At 33.1% G+C, this 18,866-nt stretch overlaps 2 protein-coding genes across 4 annotated transcripts; one reads left to right on the top strand and one right to left on the bottom strand.

The window, feature by feature from the left end:
• Positions 1–3,073: 3,073 nt before the first annotated feature.
• Positions 3,074–6,292, top strand: LOC142556133 (floral homeotic protein APETALA 2-like). Of its 2 annotated transcripts, none has more exons than XM_075667530.1 (10): positions 3,074–4,009; positions 4,083–4,108; positions 4,213–4,243; positions 4,346–4,433; positions 4,552–4,697; positions 4,852–4,896; positions 5,104–5,195; positions 5,285–5,436; positions 5,521–5,727; positions 5,815–6,292. In XM_075667530.1, exons 1-10 carry the CDS (start codon positions 3,519–3,521, stop codon positions 6,064–6,066), a joined length of 1,530 nt encoding a protein of 509 aa, XP_075523645.1. In that variant the 5' UTR covers positions 3,074–3,518; the 3' UTR covers positions 6,067–6,292. The 2 variants fall into 2 exon arrangements, with proteins under 2 accessions (XP_075523645.1, XP_075523569.1); XM_075667454.1 differs by having other exon boundaries at positions 3,079–4,009; positions 5,515–5,727.
• A 6,584-nt stretch (positions 6,293–12,876) lies between these two features.
• Positions 12,877–18,630, bottom strand: LOC142556023 (PI-PLC X domain-containing protein At5g67130-like). Of its 2 annotated transcripts, XM_075667338.1 has the most exons (11): positions 18,424–18,630; positions 18,278–18,349; positions 18,049–18,174; positions 17,836–17,973; positions 17,673–17,771; positions 17,265–17,568; positions 16,733–16,953; positions 16,529–16,615; positions 16,221–16,392; positions 14,889–14,970; positions 12,877–13,302 (listed from the first exon to the last, which is right to left on the bottom strand). In XM_075667338.1, coding segments are annotated over exons 1-10 (1,392 nt in total). In that variant the 5' UTR covers positions 18,595–18,630; the 3' UTR covers positions 12,877–13,302; positions 14,889–14,968. The 2 variants fall into 2 exon arrangements, with proteins under 2 accessions (XP_075523453.1, XP_075523372.1); XM_075667257.1 differs by lacking the exons at positions 12,877–13,302; positions 14,889–14,970 and having other exon boundaries at positions 16,163–16,392; positions 18,424–18,629.
• Between the last annotated feature and the right edge of the window lie 236 nt (positions 18,631–18,866).

The raw sequence follows: 18,866 nt of genomic DNA, 5'->3' as shown, positions 1-18,866 counted from the left end.
TTGAAAGTTATTTATTTACGTCATAGAAATATTTTGATTAGTTTGTCCACAATTTTGCATACAAATACATATGAGTACCCAATTAAAATGCACTTTTTTTAAAACTATTTATCTAGTATCCGACGAGACGTGACCGATTTTTAGCTTGAATTATTCTAAAAAAAACATCAATAAACTTCCATGCTCAAAATCACATCAAAATATTTAGATTTTAAAAAAAAATTTTATGGAACATATCAATACGTTGTACCTATGCCGTGAGTTGTTTCACGCGACAAACAAACACGTACGCGCAAGATCTCGATCGGACATGCAGATTCGCATCATTCGATATATCAATAGAAATCTTTAAATAATCTTCTGTGTCTAAAATATGTACATGCTAGCCAGGTTTGCATGTTATTAAATAATTGTAACTTTATTATTTTCATTATTATTATTATCGTCATCTTTTAAATTCTGTTTTCCGAACATAATTATAACTTAGAGTGCCTATAAGGGTAGAACCATTACTTGCTCCACCAAAGACGGCAAATTATACAAAATCCTCTCCACCTATTGATATTATGATACATTATTGATGTGTAACTTTAAAAAACACAGCTAAATTGAGACTAAAGAATAATGAGAAAGCTCCACACTATTAATGGAAATAAAAGGCTTCGTCCAATGGGAGCTGAATTATTTAGAGGGAGGTGGGAAAAATTGCACTATGTTAGTTAAAATATTTATTTCTTAATGGAGGTAAATTATGATTCCCATAAATTTGAATATGGACTCTCCATTTTAGTCCTCATTCACATGTTTTTATGGCCATGCATTTACACTCTTTTACTGGCTCTCAATAAATCTCGTGCCTTTTTTTTTTTTTTTTTGAAAAGAAATAAATCACATGTACTCGTAGCTAGTCTATTCAATATATTCATAAAAACTCTTATGAGATTGTTTAATGTGTTAATTTCATATCTGATTCAGTTCATAAAAGTATTATTTTTCATGCTAAAAATATTGTTTTTCATTATAAATATGAGTCGAGTTAACTCATTTCACGAGTTGACTCATCTCACGAATATAGACATACTCATAAAACTTTCTCACTAAAAAAATTTACCCATTAATATTTATATGGTGTTTTGTGGTGTGACATCTTCATTTTGTCACGTACCAAAATTGTTTTTATTTAATCATAAGTATAATCACAATCCCAACCAGTTAAATTAAATAAAATATTATTTATTCATAACTATTCTATATCATATTCAATTATTTGCTTCTATAAATTATATTTACACAGTCTTATCTTGAAATAAAAGCAGCTTAAATATATAGTACTTTTAAAAGTATTTTTCTTAAGTAATATATTGTTAATGAAACGATGATAGTTGATCTAGTAATATGAATTTTTCTATTAAAAAACGAAATAAGTTACTATTCTAATATTTGAAATTAACATATATATATATATATATATATATATCGGGGTGTAATAATTATTTTTATTAGATACGATAATCAAAACATTATGTTTGAATTATCGTACATTTTAAAATATCGAATTGTACTATTACAATTAACTATAATTTTATCGATCATATACCATATTATGCTAATGTTTTCACAATTTTGCGAGGAAAAATATAAAAAAACGAAATGCCGATAGTTGATTAAATGATATAAATTCATAGAAAATTTGTTCTGTAAAAAAATAAGGAAGAACCATTATTTTTACATCAATATGCTGAAAAGATGTTAATTTTAAGACAATATTTCGAACACAAAATCAGATTATAACAAAATATCGGTATGTACGAAGATGACGTAAGAGTAATTTAAGACAATAGATGTGACAACAGAGCCACGTAAGCACACGCGCGGGGAGGTGAGAGTGGGGGGTTGATGGGATGAATAAATACAGAGTACAACAGGCATTGATGGGTGAAATGACAAATGAGGGAAGGTGGGGGGTGGGCCTCAACAAAGCGTACCCCGTCGGATTCGACATTTCTCGCTATATTTTCCATTTCTTGTCATTATTCCATTTTCCTTTTCTGAGACCGGAACCCTCCTGCCCCTCTCCCGTGGTCATTTTTCTCCATTATTCCCCCATCCAAAAATTTAAGTTCAGGTCTGCCAATATGAAGCGCCGATCGCAATATTACCATCTTAACCCCTCTGTTTTATACAATACGATATTTTTATATATTACTTCATTTATTGTTTTGATTGATGTAGTTACAATTATATTAATGAAATGATTTTAATATATTATTAATCACGAAAACTTAGTTTTGATCTTTCTTCACATTTTGGCTTAAAACTGATTTAACTGCCAATTTATCAGATATTTATTTTTGTATAGATATTTGTTTGCAAAATGAATAATAGAGATTTGCGGAGAATTACGTCAAAGGTTGGATTGGATCATTGGATGGGTTTTGGAATGAATGAATGAATGAAAAAGAAAATATATTAGTTTTGCTAATCGAGGTAATTAATTGAGTAGTAAGACTATATCCATTGAGTGTAGGTTCTGGGTATTTTAGGGATAATTATTAGTTTTTTTTAAAAAAAAATACCTTGGAGAGAGAAGCAATTGCTTTTCGATTTGGTTAACGTCGGAAAGTTGCGTAAGATAGAGATAGTTCTGTCTTTTTCCACCCAATTTTTTTTAATGAAAAGTGGTGTTGATATTATATATCATATTTTCTATTAAAAATATACTACGTTGGAGAAAAATAAATTAATATAATAATTAAGATATTTCAAGGAACATGCAATGAAATGGCAACAAAAACTCATATGTAATAATTTTAGCATTTTAAATCTCTTGTTTTCAAAATTTAGGAAAAAAGAATAAATGTGTTTGGAAAACCCTAAAAACCGATTTATTTGTGTTTTCTTTGGAATTAGTTATACGTCGAACAAAAATTTGATGAATAGATTTTACAGTACGGTAGAGCTAAGTGTAATAAAACGTACAAAACTATACACACACTTATACATACACGTACGTACAGAGTTTTAAGGAAAGAGAATGGTAAATTTCATCAGCACAGCAGAGTGATATAAATAGAAAGAGTTTTATAAAACAAACCCTCGAACTATTTCTGACTTTGATTGACGTAGCAGCGAAAAAGGATGCCTCTCCCTCTCTATGTTCACAGGCTCTAGCTAGATTATTATAATTAACCCCCATTCATGTAGTGATTAGACCTTGTCTATGGGGTATCGGGAAACTTAGATAGGGGGAGATGTATGGTGATTATGAGAGATCTAATCCTACTGTTGGAAATGGGAGACCGTAACAGTTGGTGAAATTCTCTTGAAAAAGCCTTTTTTTCTCTACTCTATGGTTCTAGGTTCTTTATGTTCTTCCAGAGTATGTGTACAGTTATTTGATATTTTAGCAGAGGGGAAGACTTACGAGAAATAGTAGAGGGAAAGGCGTCTGTAGTTTTGTTCAGTGGTTGTGTTTTACGTATTTTTTGTTTGTTTATTTTTTTTTTGTGGTTTGTGGAATGTGGAATCTTAATGATTCACCGGATCGGAGGGTGGGTGAGGAATCGGAGGGGTGGTCGGACGAGAAGGTGAAGTGGGTTGGATCCGTGTCGAATTCCAGCTCATCGGCGGTGGTTATCGAGGACGGTTCTGAAGAAGAGGAAGCTGAAAGGGGCGGCTGGAGGAAGAGGAACAGCAGAATCTTTGGATTCTGTTTGGCTAATGATCTTAAAGATGGTGACGCCGGTGCGGGATCTCCGCCGGTGACGCGGCAGTTCTTCCCGGTGGATGAGTCGGGAATGAGAGGTGAACTTACCAACATCCCCACGTCCCACTGGGTTGGAGTTAAATTCTGCCAGTTCGAAGCCAGCGACGGCGCCGCCGCGGGAAATTCTACGATTGAGGTTTCTCAGCCTCAGAAGAAGAGCCGCCGTGGACCCAGGTCCCGGAGCTCCCAGTACCGCGGAGTCACTTTCTATCGGAGAACTGGCCGCTGGGAATCCCACATCTGGTTATACCCATCTTTATTAAAAATCTCTTCTTTTTCATTTTTTATTCACTTATAATTTCTCTTCTTGGATCAGGGATTGCGGAAAACAAGTCTATCTAGGTTGGTTTTCTTCTTGGAAAACATTATTTTCATCACTAACTAATCTGCAAAATCATTGAAATTAATGAACTATATTCATCTTTCGTGCATTTAATTTGTGTTAGGTGGATTCGATACAGCGCATGCAGCAGCTCGGTGAGTTGATCTTCATCATCATAATTCTTCTAACATAAATTTTCAGAACTACTTCGAACAAAAATCTTCAGAAACGACATCTGAAATGTAATTGTACCGCAGCGCATATGATAAGGCAGCCATTAAATTCAGAGGAGTTGAAGCAGACATAAACTTTAGCCTGGAAGATTACGAAGATGACTTAAAACAGGCAAGTCGCTTGTAAAATTAAATTAAAATACCTTATTTTGTACAGTGTCTTTTCTTGTTTAACAACAGTATCGAAAAGATTTGTCTATGAAAGTTTCATTTCATTAATTAAATTACAGATCAGCAATTTAACGAAGGAGGAATTTGTGCATGTGCTGAGGCGACAGAGCACTGGTTATCCAAGAGGGAGTTCTAAGTATCGAGGTGTTACTTTACACAAATGTGGTAGATGGGAAGCAAGAATGGGCCAATTTCTAGGGAAAAAGTAACCCTTTTTATTTTTATTTTTAATTGTATAATTGAGTTAATGGTTATGCTTAAAAACCCTCGTTTGGGATTATGTTTATTGGCTGGCTAATCCTTATTTAATATACTTAATACTGGGATTATGAGTTTATTTCTTGCTTTTGTTGAAGCAGATACGTTTATTTGGGTCTTTTCGACACAGAAGTCGAAGCTGCCAGGTGGGTTTTTTTACGTTTTGTTAATATTATCTTAAATTTGACCGACAACATATTTGATAAGAGGCCAAGTGCATGCTAGGAATTAATAACAAATAATTTTTACAACAGTTGCAAGTAATTTGATGATAAAATCATGATTTTTTTTCCCGAAATTTATTAATATAGACGAATCTATTAACTTTGGGAGCTTTTTTTAAATTTGAATAGGGCTTACGATAAAGCCGCCATAAAATGTAATGGGAAGGAAGCTGTTACGAATTTTGATCCCAGCATTTATGAAGAAGAAATGAAATCAGCAGGTATTTTTAGACGAAATTTTTTGTGGTATGTATTTTCTGATTGGATTTGGATGAATTCACTCTTGGAGAATTTTCTTGCATGTGTATAGTGTCACCAAGCAATGCAACGACAGACTACAATCTAGACCTAAGTCTGGGGAGTTCAGCGTCGAAATCGAGTCGGGAATCGGGTTTTAGAGATCAACTCTCTGAGTCCAAGCAATTCGAAGTTGATCGGAGACGCCATGGACTGAGGCCTGAGGTATACATAAATACATAGACATTTATACGTACAATTTCTTGTAAGGTGTTAATTTTTTTCCCTATTATGATCACAAAGATGCAGCTTAGTTTCCAGCATCAAATGACTTCAACTGAAACTGCTCATCATCAGCGAATAGACGGATACAACGAGACCGAAACCTTGCAGCTTCTAAGCCAAACACACCTGCATTCCTCCGGCGAGACGCTCTACAACGGACGATTCGGAAAACAGAACCAATCCCACATGCTTCCAATGTACACCACACCATTTAGCCAACAGAATTATCAAGTACGCTCCTTTTATTGTCTCATTCTTCGATCATATTTTGTTCATCTTCGTGTGTAATGTTTCTTGAAACTGATTAACACGTGACAGATTCATCATCAGCAGTATTTTCCGGGGAGCGGCGCGAATAGTATTAATGGTGTTAGGAATGTAATCAGGGGAGGAGTGGATTTTTGTAATGTCTCAACAAATGAACAGCAATGGCAAATGAATCATAAGGCTCAAGTGTTTGCTACTGCTGCAGCATCATCAGGATTCCCACAGGCCCAGAATATATCATCACCACCAAACCAGAATTGGCTGCAGAAAAATGGGATCCATTCTTTTATGCGACCCTCATAAATATATATATTTGTTCTTGAAGAAATTTTCCCCGAAAACTCAAGAAAGGCCACCGTTTTTTCTGCAAGTCTGCAAAAGATTAGCACGTTGAGCTTCGCTATAGAGTGTTTTTTATTCTTCTTTTTTTTTTCCAAGTTTCATTGGTCAAAAGAATATGTTTATCTGACTCTCTGTAAAAACTGGTATAATTAAACCAAAAATGAAGTGCTTTTGCAGCTTTTCTTTAGTTAACTTTATTTTCTAAAGAGATTTCAATACTATGCTTAAAATTTCTATATTTAGTATCATATTTTCTTTTTTTTTTTAATTATGTTCTCTTATTAAACACGTGATCATTTTATAAATGAATTGAATAATGATAAAATAATTGTTGAATCAACTACCTTGTGTATCAGGCCATTGCGTGAAGACTTGTGATATTGTTAATGAAATTTCTCCTAAAAAAAGAGTTTATAAATTGTATTTTTCTCAATATTTTTTAAATTTTTGTGAAAAGTCTAATTTTTTTTTTAACTGAAATTGATTTCATTACGTTTAGAAGATAGAAGTGAAAATCAAGAATCAAGAAAGTTTTTTAAAACTTGTAATTTTTTTAAAAAGAGAAATGAGATTAGAGAGGATAGTGATGAATTGTCAGCATCGGAGAAGTCCTTTGAATCAGTTCTCATAGCCAAAAGCAATAAAGACACATGCGTTGTTATTATGACGAGAGGGACGTAACCTAAATCTTCCAAAGCTTTCATAAGTACTCCACAGTCCCGAATGAGATTTTTTTTTAAATGTTTTATCAAATTTTTTCCCTAAAAAGTAGTAATAAAGTGGATATGTCAATTAAGTGGATCTTATATATATGTAATGATGTGAATATATATATATGTGTGTGTGTGTGTGATGTGACTGGATAAAAAGGGTATGAGGTGCGTGTGCAATTACACCGTGTCAGGTTATGAGAATGATAAGGGATTAGAGCATAGCGAAATATGTCTAAACTAAACGTGAATGGACACCGAAGGGGTGTCCGGAGTGGTAACTCCGATGTTAAAGTCAGTAGGTGAACGAATAAAACCAACGTAACAAAAGGAAAAATATGTCAATGATGTGTATAAAATTCTAGAGGGTACATGATGTGGACAGTATATATGTGAATCATGAATCCTTCAATGTTAAACAAACATGTTATTTATAGAAGAAAGTCAATGATGACCTTGTTTTTAGTGTCCACCTACTAATCATAGCAAGATGGTTGTTCATATCCTGTCTTCTGACACCAACTTCTCTGACACGGCAAACTGTCCCTTTCGTCCTGTCAAATCCATATTATTTTGACGGTAATAATTACCAAGATAACGTATCACTTGCTTGTGCACTGAGTGCGGTCATATTATAGAGGTAACCCTTGCCATCACCCAAAAATTCGAATGAAATCCTAGGCTTTTCATAGCCCGAAGAGATGATGTCTCGGGTATCCATTTGTCCGATTATTATCGGACTGGGCCAAAGTTTGTCATGACCTAATCTATAACCCAGGATCATCCAATACCCATGACCCGAGTCTCTCCGAGGATATCAATATCCAAACGTTTTTAGGTATACCATTCTCGACTTTTCATCTGCATGATTTATTCCAGAAGACGAGCAGTCATGATTAATTTGGCTCGAAGTTCTATTCTGAGTGTGCATAGATTTTGATCGCATCCAATTTTACTTTTGGAGGGTGAACCATGGGGGAAGAACGATCTATTAGAATGAAATGAGTGTGATAATGGAATTGTGTCAAATATATAAAAATACATATTATTAGTTTTGATATACTATACATCTATCGTATACATTTATCTGATAATCGATAATGTGATACACCATTTTTCTATGATTAAACATAGAATAGAAAAATAATACACACAATAAAAGAGTGATAAATATACACGATTAATTGTTTAACATATCAAAATTACGTATATACAACACTCGTATTATTAAGCCAAATATTTAGGATGGATATAAACCTGCGTGGAATAATTCATTCTATTAAAAATATAACAGAAAAACCTTTTGGTTATCCCGAAGATGAACTTGAAATAATAATCTTATAAGCGTGTCAAGATTTGAAGAATTGATCCTCAAAGACTTTTAAATATTCACAGTTCAGGGAAAAAAAATATTAAAGTATTTCCAAAATTTCGTCATCTGTGACGTCACGTCATTGTATTATTTTATTGAATAATAAATTATTCATTTATAAAGCAATTGGTTTAACATCGACACTTTTCGTCAAAAAAAAAAAAAAAATAGAAGAGGATTACGATGAATGGAGAATCATGCGCCTTTTATTTTAATAATATAAAAACAAATTATTATTCTATTTATATAATAATCTAAATTTTGTGGTTATATTTTGGCCTTACAAAGTCGGTTATATCCACGTTCTAAATAAACTAGGTTTTACGAAATATCTAGATACATGTTTTGCTTCTAATCTATTCTAGACCCAATAAAATATAGTATTGTGTATGCAACAAACGTAAAATAAAATAATCTATTTTTTTTTGAAGCTAATAAAATAATCTATTAAAAACACAATTTCAGATGTACAAGATTTGGCTATAAATTAATGGACTAAAATTAATTGCTTTCCACTAAAATTTAAAACTTCGAAATATGTTATATTTTTAATGTGAGTATGATATTGTTACAATCGTGCTCTGAATCCAAACATCATTTTTAGGGATGATAATGGTTCTGATTCGGGTAGAATTTCATATTCTTTGTCATCATAATCATTTATTATATTCATCTATATCCACATCATCGTAGGGTATTCAATTTTTATCTACACGTCATACTCATAAGAGGATCGGATATCCACATCATACTCAAATATCTTATTATCACCTACAATTGTATTTTTTTTCCAAATTTGAATTATTTTGGTGAATTTATGCATTACCTAATTTTTTAGAGAAGAATAAACAAATTGAAGATAAAAATTAGAAAATTAAACATCATAGAAAATATTAGAAATGATTTATCCTAAACTACGTTATCATATAAAAATATCATAAGCTATATACCAATAAATTTATTCATTTCAACCAACTATCATAATTAAGGTCGGGTATGGATAAGATGCTGTCAGACCTGCTCCGATCCCCGAACTCGAAAATCTTCAATTATTATTTAATACAATCCAAAATCCTTTATATCGTTTATTGAGATTGAGTATCGTATTCTCCAACGAATTCGTAGGAAATTATTATTCATAAATGTCTTATACATGAGATTTATGTCCAATAAACTACAAATCATCGATATTTCTGGTAAAATTTTTACATATTATGAAGTTTGAACTTCTGAATATTAGTTTAGATCTTATGAACACTTACATTACCACAACAAACGGAATATTATATATGATGTCATATTTCATACTTCCATATCCCTACTTTTCTTAAGAAAAACTATTCAGCTTAATATTAATTTTTTTCCCCAAAATTCACATTGAAATACCTTAAATGAGAGTAAGTTGGTATATATAACATGGCTGGCTATGCGATAAATATGTCGAATGGCTATGCGATAAATATGTTTGAATGCCTTCAATAAAGATAAAAATTTGTGTGAGACGAATGACTATGCGATAAATATGTTTGAATACCTTTAATAAAGACAAAAATTTGTGTGAGACGGTCTCACGGGTCGTATTTTGTGAAACAGATCTCTTATTTGACTCGTCAATGAAAAATATTATTTTTTATGCTAAGAGTATTATTTTTTATTGTGAATATCGATAGGATTGGCCCGTCTCACAAGAAACCTACTACTTAATAAATGCAAAGATGTATCATATTGATCATTTATAAATCCCGTCAAATCATTTAAATATAATTTTAGTCAGCACCATCATCATAATTCATAATATATATATAATTATATATTAGTTATCTTGTGTTCCTTAATGAAAATTTCCGAGCATAGACAAAATAAAAAGTTAAAACTATGTTATTAAACTCGAAAGATATAGAGTAATTAGTGTTGATTTTACGTTATTTTTTTATATGTATGTATAAAGTTTGCCCCTGCCTCAAAACAATTTTTTTTTTTGAGAAATTGTGTACTTTTTCCTCTTAAAAAAATATCTCTTATTGTGTTATGTGTATACATTTTTTTATTTATGCTATATATTTATGAGTTTCACTGAATGAATATTATAATTATCGAAACATTATTTAACTACAGTCTTTTAATTCATTGACTAATATCTCTTTGACGGTATATATAGATAGAGTATGGTTTCATGCATTAAGCCCCGTAATTTGAGCAAGTCACTTATGAGGTTCTGACTTTGATCCTAAAATTTTTGACAAAAACTTGTGTGAGACGGTCTCACAAGTCATATTTTGTGATATATCTTATTTGGGTCATCAATAAAAAAATATTATTTTTTATTCTAAGAGTATTACTTTTTATGTGAATATCGATAAGTTGACACGTCTTACAGATAAAGATTCGTGAGACCATCTCAAAAAAAACATACTCTAAATTTTTTCCCCTGAAATCATTCATCAGTGTTGGCGATATAGATTATATGAACATCATGTCTGATTTGGTTAATTTAAGAATTACTTTAATTTAAAAAATTGAAAATATTTATAAAGTGTATGGTAAATTTTATTTTTTTAAAGTTAATTGTATTAAGAAATATAAATTCTTGAAATACAAATTTCGCTAAGTTTAATTTAGAGTTAAAAATTAAGACTTGGTGGGTTATTATAGGCTTATAAGTTAATGGACATTTTTTGGACTTATAAAATTAGTCAGTTTAAACAATTGTAATCCATTATAGTTCTATATATCATATTATCAAAATGATAAAATATAAAACTAAAAATTATTTAAAATTCACCTATTATTACAAAAATTATCTCTATAAAATCGGTTTAGTTCAGTTTGATTTGAATTTTTTAATCTAAACTTTGTAACAAACAAATTTTTTCAATTTGATTAATTTTAAAACCGATCCAAACTATGGTGGACTAAAAACCAAACCAGCGATTTGGTTTAGCTTGATTATGTTCGGAATCCAAATGATTGTTTGATCACGTTTATATCAATAACCCATTTTTATATCTTGAAAATCAAGCTAAATTATGATATTTGCATTTTACAAATTGTTATTGGTGAAACATTACATAATACAAAATTTATGTTTTTTATGACGTGAAAAACCGGGTAAATCTCTGTGCTAACGCAATAACTTGTATTAAAAAAACTGCTAAAGAAAAAGCAGTGTCCCATTAAAAATCATTTTTCGATAAGTAACTAATTATATATTGTTATATTTCGAGATTTATGATCTCTTATAATTTTTAATTTTTCTTTAAAAAAAGTATATGTGAAAAACCCCACCCCATGTAATCGAAAAAAAACCGATGTCGTAATTAAAATGTAACAACTGAGGATAGAAAGCATTGGTATGTATATTATTATCCGAAAATTCACCGAAGATAAAATAAAATATGTGGAAGAATATTTGAAGACAACATTTTCTTGGGGAATCAGTATGATGTAGAAGTTAAAGCCCCCAACACTTTTTTTGTGTGCAAATGGGTAAGAATCATTATTATGCATTTGATTTACATTTCATAATTTTTATTTTTACCAAAATTAGGTACTTCGTCTATTGTTTTACCTATTGCCCACCCCTTGGGATAACATTATTAGACATGTAAAATTAGGGGTGATTGCATTAGAGGGTGTTGATGTAACGATCATGGGTCATTAGACAGAACCAACATGGACCTCGACTCATACCCATGAACCACTACTGATCATGGTTCGTTATGATGGCACAGCATGAGCCTTGACCCATGTCCGTGTATCGTCACTCATAGAATCACCCCTGAAAAATGGTTTCTTTCGCCTTCCAAACTTAAACTCAGAACTTTCAAACTTAAATACCTAGATTTCTGAAATGTTGGTTAACTCAACTGTAAAAGTGATCGTCTCACATGGTGCCACTTTTTTTAAAAAGAAATTTGGTAAAAGTAGGCTGTAGGCATCAAGAATATTGCTTACGGGTCGGGACACTCGGACTCTTCTTTTCATATGATTTGATGGAACATAATTTTTTTATTTTACGATATGGTGTTCCATGGGTTGATTAATTTGATTTGAATCATTGATAAGAAGGAATCGAATCATTAAAAATAAATTGAAATGATAGTTAATTTAATAACACTTACATTCTTAAATTAAGACGCATAAAAATTTAGAATGGGAATTTTCGCTAAATTTATAATTGATTTTACAGTTTGCACGAGAATGTATTTGAAACTTGTTCTGTGATAATATGTGATGTTCACGGTATAAGCATAAAAATGAGTATTTAAAAATTGAATTTCGAATGACATCAAATATAAAAAAATCAAAATATATTACATTTATTCCTACAAGAAATTAAACTTACAATGGATGGAGCGAAAATAAGAATTTAAAATCTTTAAATTCGAATAACTCAATCCAAACTCGGCCTTCATAACAGGAGTAGGTCTCTTGTGAGACGGTCTCACTAATCTTTATTTGTGAGACGGGTCAATCTATCGATATTCACAATAAAAGTAATACTCTTAGCATAAAAAGTAATATTTTTTCATGAATGACCCAAATAAGAGATCTGTCTCACAAAATACGACCTGTGAGACCGTCTAACACAAATTTCCTCCCACAGCGGGTAACATGACGGGGTTTGGTGGACTTATCTGTTTGTTTAAAATAAAAACAGACAATAAATGATAGGGGGGACTACACCAATTCTCTCAAGCAAAAAGTTGCATAGCTTTGGAAGATGCTCTAAAATAAGACATCTTCCTATTCTTTCTAATTTACATAAATTAAAGGTTTATCCAACATATTGTAACAATTCTTTTTTGAACACCAACACACATGCAATGCGAAGTAAGAACAATAAGCTTGCAACATATATTCCTTCTTGTTGGCTCTTGGAAACTATAATTTGGCAGCAATAGCAAAATTCGATATACAAATAATCTCGGAATAATACAGGCGCAGAAAATTTTTATGCCTACATTCAACATCAATCTCTGTGAAGTAAGAATTTCGCAATATCTTTGAGCTCGGCTTCTCTGTATAGCATTCGGCAATTCTCTCCAAAGACTCATCCCAAGTCCCTTCAACTGAAGCTAGATCCAATAAAAAGGCAGCCTCATCCAATGCAACCTGCAGGCAGATAAGCAGGTTTGTCACGCATAAGAAAGAGGATGCTCGATCGATTAAACGAAAACGAATCATCCATCGCTCATGACCAAACTTGAGCGGCTTCCTCCCCCGTTTTCAAATCTTCTTGCCTCCCCTAGGCTGTAACCTTCTCTTTAATGTACTCGATTTGCTCATCCTCCCATTGAGCTAAGTTAGCAACTTTCTAACGAGAATAAAATCAAAATATTACGCATGTATCGGTATCAAAATGAACATAGGATCAAGAGTGCCAAATATTGAAGATGGAAGCAGCAATCAGACTCGTACTTGAGGCGAGTCTCATGAGTCGGTCGACATCAGAGCCCATACTCTAAGGGGCCCGATCTTTTTTTTTTCATACATGCATACCTAAAACAATATTTATCCTATTATTGTCTGTGGTCAAAAATTTAAAGAAAAGAATTCAATTTTTTAAAACCATATACGGACGAAGTTTATATATAAATATAAATCTTCGTTCATCATCTTATTCAGTATAATCTCCACTAACTAGTGATTCAGACAGTGTTCTACAAATCGACCTAGGAGGCCGCTTAGGCGCTAGGCGTCGGCGACTGCCCCAAAAAAATTGTTAGTCGGCCAGCCTAGGCAGACTTAGGCGGATGAAAATTACTTAAAAAACTTTTTTGGACTTTAAGTTTTAATTAAATGCCTTATTAAAAAAGAAAAGCATATTTTTACATAGGGCCCTACACCAAAATACAACAAAAAATAGGATTTGTTGGTTTCTCGTAACACACCAAACTCCATCTTATTATGTTAATACCGTTGAATCCGTCTAGCAACGCCTAGTCCCCACCTAGACACTAGGTGCTGGTCTAGTGTTCGACTAACGTCTAACGAATTTTAGAACTTTGAATTCAGGTAATCAAATATCGGAAATTATACTTTTCTTTTACTAATTAAAATTTGATATTGACAATTCTGAAGGAATTTGTTGTTTGAAAACTTTCATTATGTTTATATTTTGTTCTGGATTATACCCAACAAATGATAATTTTGAAAAAAAATTGTTCTACTTTTTTGTTTATGTTTGATAAGACATTAATATTACTTAAAAGAATGCAAAGTCTCATGCAATCAAACAATTTATGAATTGATTACTTTTGCGATCAATTTAGGTAATTTCATTAATGAAATTAATACTAAATTATACAAGTGAAACAACTAGATACAACTCCAATATTTTCAAATTTTCAATCATACATTAGCCTATACCGTCATGTTAAAATCATCGTGCCACAAACAACAACATAGATTGAGGCTCTAAACCAATCTTCCTCCTAACAGTTGCACAAACTTGGAGCGAGAAAATATGTATGTGACTTTAGTTCTAATATAAATTGTAGGACTTAATATCTGCCAATGTACCATACACTGTAAGTGGCAGTAACGGTGCAACTAATATCTTCTACACCATAAAATAACTACAATGATGTATTTCAATCATTGTGTGACATATGCAATTACACGGAAAAGGTCAAGAAATTGCTGCTCCACGACAATGCAATATTAGAGGAATCTTTAGACAGCTCAAGGAAAGAGACCTGATATTCGCAGCCCAATGTCCACCATGGTGATTTCAGAGCCACCCTTGCAGAGTCTTTAGCTTCCGAATTTCGTCCAACTCTATAACAAAAAGTCATGCGCATGAAAACAATTGAAGGGCGATTATAACATAAGCACGAGGGATGATATACGAACTTCTGTAAAATTTCAGCATTAAAGAAAAAGGGACGACCAAATACTGGAAAATGCTCCTTTTTTGTATAGAATTCCGCGGTCACCAACCTTCATGTCTGTTTCCGGATGCCTTCGGGAGTGTGGTTTAATGGATACAGTGCTTTCTCACTTACCGCTGCCCATGGGGAAAGTTAAGCTAAATTGACTTGGGCCAGACTGCAAATATTGAACCAAGATGGGTCTGACCGGGCCATTATAGGGAATCATGTGACGCTTTGGATTAGCATATACGATAAGGATCATTTTTTTAAAAAACTATATAATAAGTGTCACAAATCTAGTTTTTTTAAAAAAATGTCACAAATCTAAATTTTATAATAAAAGATGTTAAATGATATGTAATAAGAAAATTTTATGTATATACCATGGATCTTTAAGTAACTATATTATTTTATTACATTAAACCAATATATCTTGTATCTAATTATTTGTATATAAATATTTTTGATTATGTATTTTCTTGTAAAAATAATAGTGTGGGGAAATGGTACATTGTAGATGAGTTTTTGATATATTTTATAGATCCCGGTTTGATTGATATATGACTATCTTATTTTATGTTAAGGTAAAAACTTGTATGAAACGGTCTCACGGATCGTATTTTGTAAGACGGATCTCTTATTTGGATCATCCATTAAAAAATGTTACTTTTTATGCTAAGATTATTACTTTTTATTATGAATATCGTTAGGATTGACCCGTCTCACAGATAAAGATTCGTGAGATCGTCTCACAAAAGACCTTCTTTTATGTTAATTAATAGTATTTATTTGCCCGCATATTGATTAAGATAATCCCCCAAATGATTTGAATCAATTCATGATAAGATTATAACTCAGAGCACGGCTATACTTGTAAAATGAGACGACGTAAGGATCATCTGGTTATATTCTTGCAAAGTGACCCAAAATTTAAACTGCCCGATTTTATGATAATATTCGTTTCAGGTGAAAGAAAGATTGCAAAGACGTAAATAAATGAACAAATAGATTTTGTTCATTAAAAAATGTGACCCAGTGAAATTCATAGCATACAAATATCTCTCTGGTTGCCGCCAAAAACACACAAGCCAACAGTATATTTCCAGTATGTTTCTTAAATAGAAAAGGAATTGTAGCCAAACAGGTGGGAATTACACAGCAAGAGAACCATGTTTGAAATTATCAAAATAAACCGATGAAGTCGGAGAGGTCTGATAATCCAGGAACCACTTCCAGGATCTTGTGCTGAGGTGGCGTCTGGAGGTAATTGAGCCGGTGGTGGAGGCGAAAGTAAGGGGACGTCACATGTACCAAATGTCGCATTCGCCTGCCAAAATTGGTACACATATAAGTTACTTAGACTAAATTAGTGTCCAATAACTCTTATGTTGCAAAAAACATGCAAGAAATGTGTGTTTTGACATGTAAATTATGAAAAATCGTCACAAGGCTAACTAGCATACCCTGCAATAGGCTATGCTGAGACAACCACATGTCAGATGTCCGTTTGCTTCATCAACGGCTTCGGCTGCACCTCCCCCGTCACTCCTCTGCAACAAAAGAAAGCAAGAAAGACTTGAGAAAGGATCTGATCATACTTTTTGGGTTCATAAAGTTCTTCAGATCGCAAAAATAAATCTAGTAACTTGTACTGTATGTACCTATACCTGGTAAAAATCAACTGCGATGAAATTTGGCCACCGTTTACCATCTGCGTCATAACAAGTCTTCATCATAGTAACCAGATCCTCAGAATTGTCTACACAAGCCTCTGTTGCATTAGGATCCGTTGGGAAGTAGTTCATCAAGACCAAAGATTTTGAAGTCGTGTTCATGGGGGATGATTCAGAACGACTGAAACAAGAACCATTTATCCCACCGTTACCATCTGCACTTTGACAATATTACTTATTAATAGCTCCTTGTAATTTGTAAACATGCTGCAAGTTAAAGATATTTATTCTCCTATAACACAACACAGGAAACACAGTTATCCATTCATGTCATATTTCAAGATTTTGGCCTTGTGTAAATTTGTTGGACAGCAGCCATTGTCTAATAGCTACCAGCGTGGTATATTAAACCGAACATTGCAGGTGACAACATTGTGAATATCTATGTTTCTTAAAGTGCCCGACACTCAATTGTTAATTAAAGTTTTTAAATTTACGGTCGAATCAAGGGACGATTACAACTCACACTGATTTTCCACCACGTAGTTCCATTCATATGCTATACTTTCAGAAGCCTCCTTTGAGGATTTAGAGGTAAAGACCAGCAACCGATAATTCTTCTGAACCATATCATCCACCGTCGGCCAATCTCCACCGTTTTTAGGCATTTCAGATAAAGGGAACCAGTATTGACTCAGGCCAGATGCATTAAACACTTTCGTCAAGCCTTGTGGAGATGTCACATAGTCCTCAATGAATATGGTGACGATTTCGGTCGGATTCTTTTCGAGAAAATCTTGAATTTCATTCAACACGTTAATCGCAGGTTGCTGGTTGTAACATATCAAAAGACATGTAGCAGATATAAATAACTGACAAGGTCGTAAGCAAATAAATAATCTACAATTCGAAAGGAATATACAGACGAACTTACAAACGCGGTGACATTTAAACAATTTCCACCGAAGGAGTGACACAGCCAAATGTCATCGTTGAAGTCATACATATCAAGCATAAGCCCTCGCACACCATTCTGCAAAGTTTCGAATTTTTAAAAATATTCAGCTAACGATGAAATCAAAATACCGTCACATTACTTGGAGCTGATTGGTGACGGAATCTTCCTGATTGGTGGGAGACAAAAGAACAGAGCCCGTCCCCGATGTAGACCCGGTCCGAGCGTACGAATTGTGGGTCGTCAGCCATGAATACTTGTTAAACGGCAACCCTTTAACCTGATCCAGAAACCCAGATAAGAAATCCAAACCCATATTCAATCAAGATCAGGAAACACGATATATATGGGGTACCTTGGTGGTGGGAATCAGCGGCTGAACGCGAGTGCATCGGGCCCGGGTGTTGCCATTCGCGGGACAAGAGCCGCAGATCAAACCTGCGTCGCAAGTATTACTCGAGGTGGAACAAGTTTCGCCAATCTGTCACACGATTCAAGGAAAAACCATAAGATTTCTTTGATAAATGTGTAAGAAAATGAAAAGTAAACAAGATGTTACAAGCAATAAGCTAAAAATTTTAAACCTTGAGGCAAAAAGAATATCCGAAGAGGAAAGCTGAGATCAATAACAGCTTTATATTCAGAGAACACAGAACCTGCGATAATCACAAAAGGTAAGAGAAAGGTAACCCCACTTTGCCAAACAAGGAAATAATACGATATCGGGTACCCGCATTTGAATCTCTTCGGCTGTCCGTATACAGACAGATGCCCTTAATGTTCGCAACAGAAATGTATCCCTTGTGTAAGAAAATTTACGCTCAGATTTCTTTATTTTCCTTGGATTTCTGGTTATATAATGGGTGAAGTTTTTACGGTTCAAACTTGGGCTTTCGGTCATAACGACTTTTTCCAGCCTAGTTGTACATACATTGATCTTTTAATTTTGAAATTACATGTGCATGAATGGTGAATAATTGTTTGAATTAGTCTCACCCTAGTATTAATTTTTGTTTCCTAACAAGTTTTTAAAATGGTCAGGTGAACATGTTTTGGTCAATCATTTGACAATATTTAAAAGCTCTCTTAACTCTATCTCGGTGAGACGTATCTTGGGATTGACCAAACCCGTGTAATATCGTCCCTATTTATCTCAATAGATGATAGAACATG

The sequence above is a fragment of the Primulina tabacum genome, chromosome 1 (assembly GCF_025594145.1).
Source record: "Primulina tabacum isolate GXHZ01 chromosome 1, ASM2559414v2, whole genome shotgun sequence".
Classification (NCBI taxonomy): Eukaryota; Viridiplantae; Streptophyta; class Magnoliopsida; order Lamiales; family Gesneriaceae; genus Primulina; species Primulina tabacum.
Note: the sequence above shows the minus strand (reverse complement) of the source record. Positions and strands in the feature narration are given on the sequence as shown.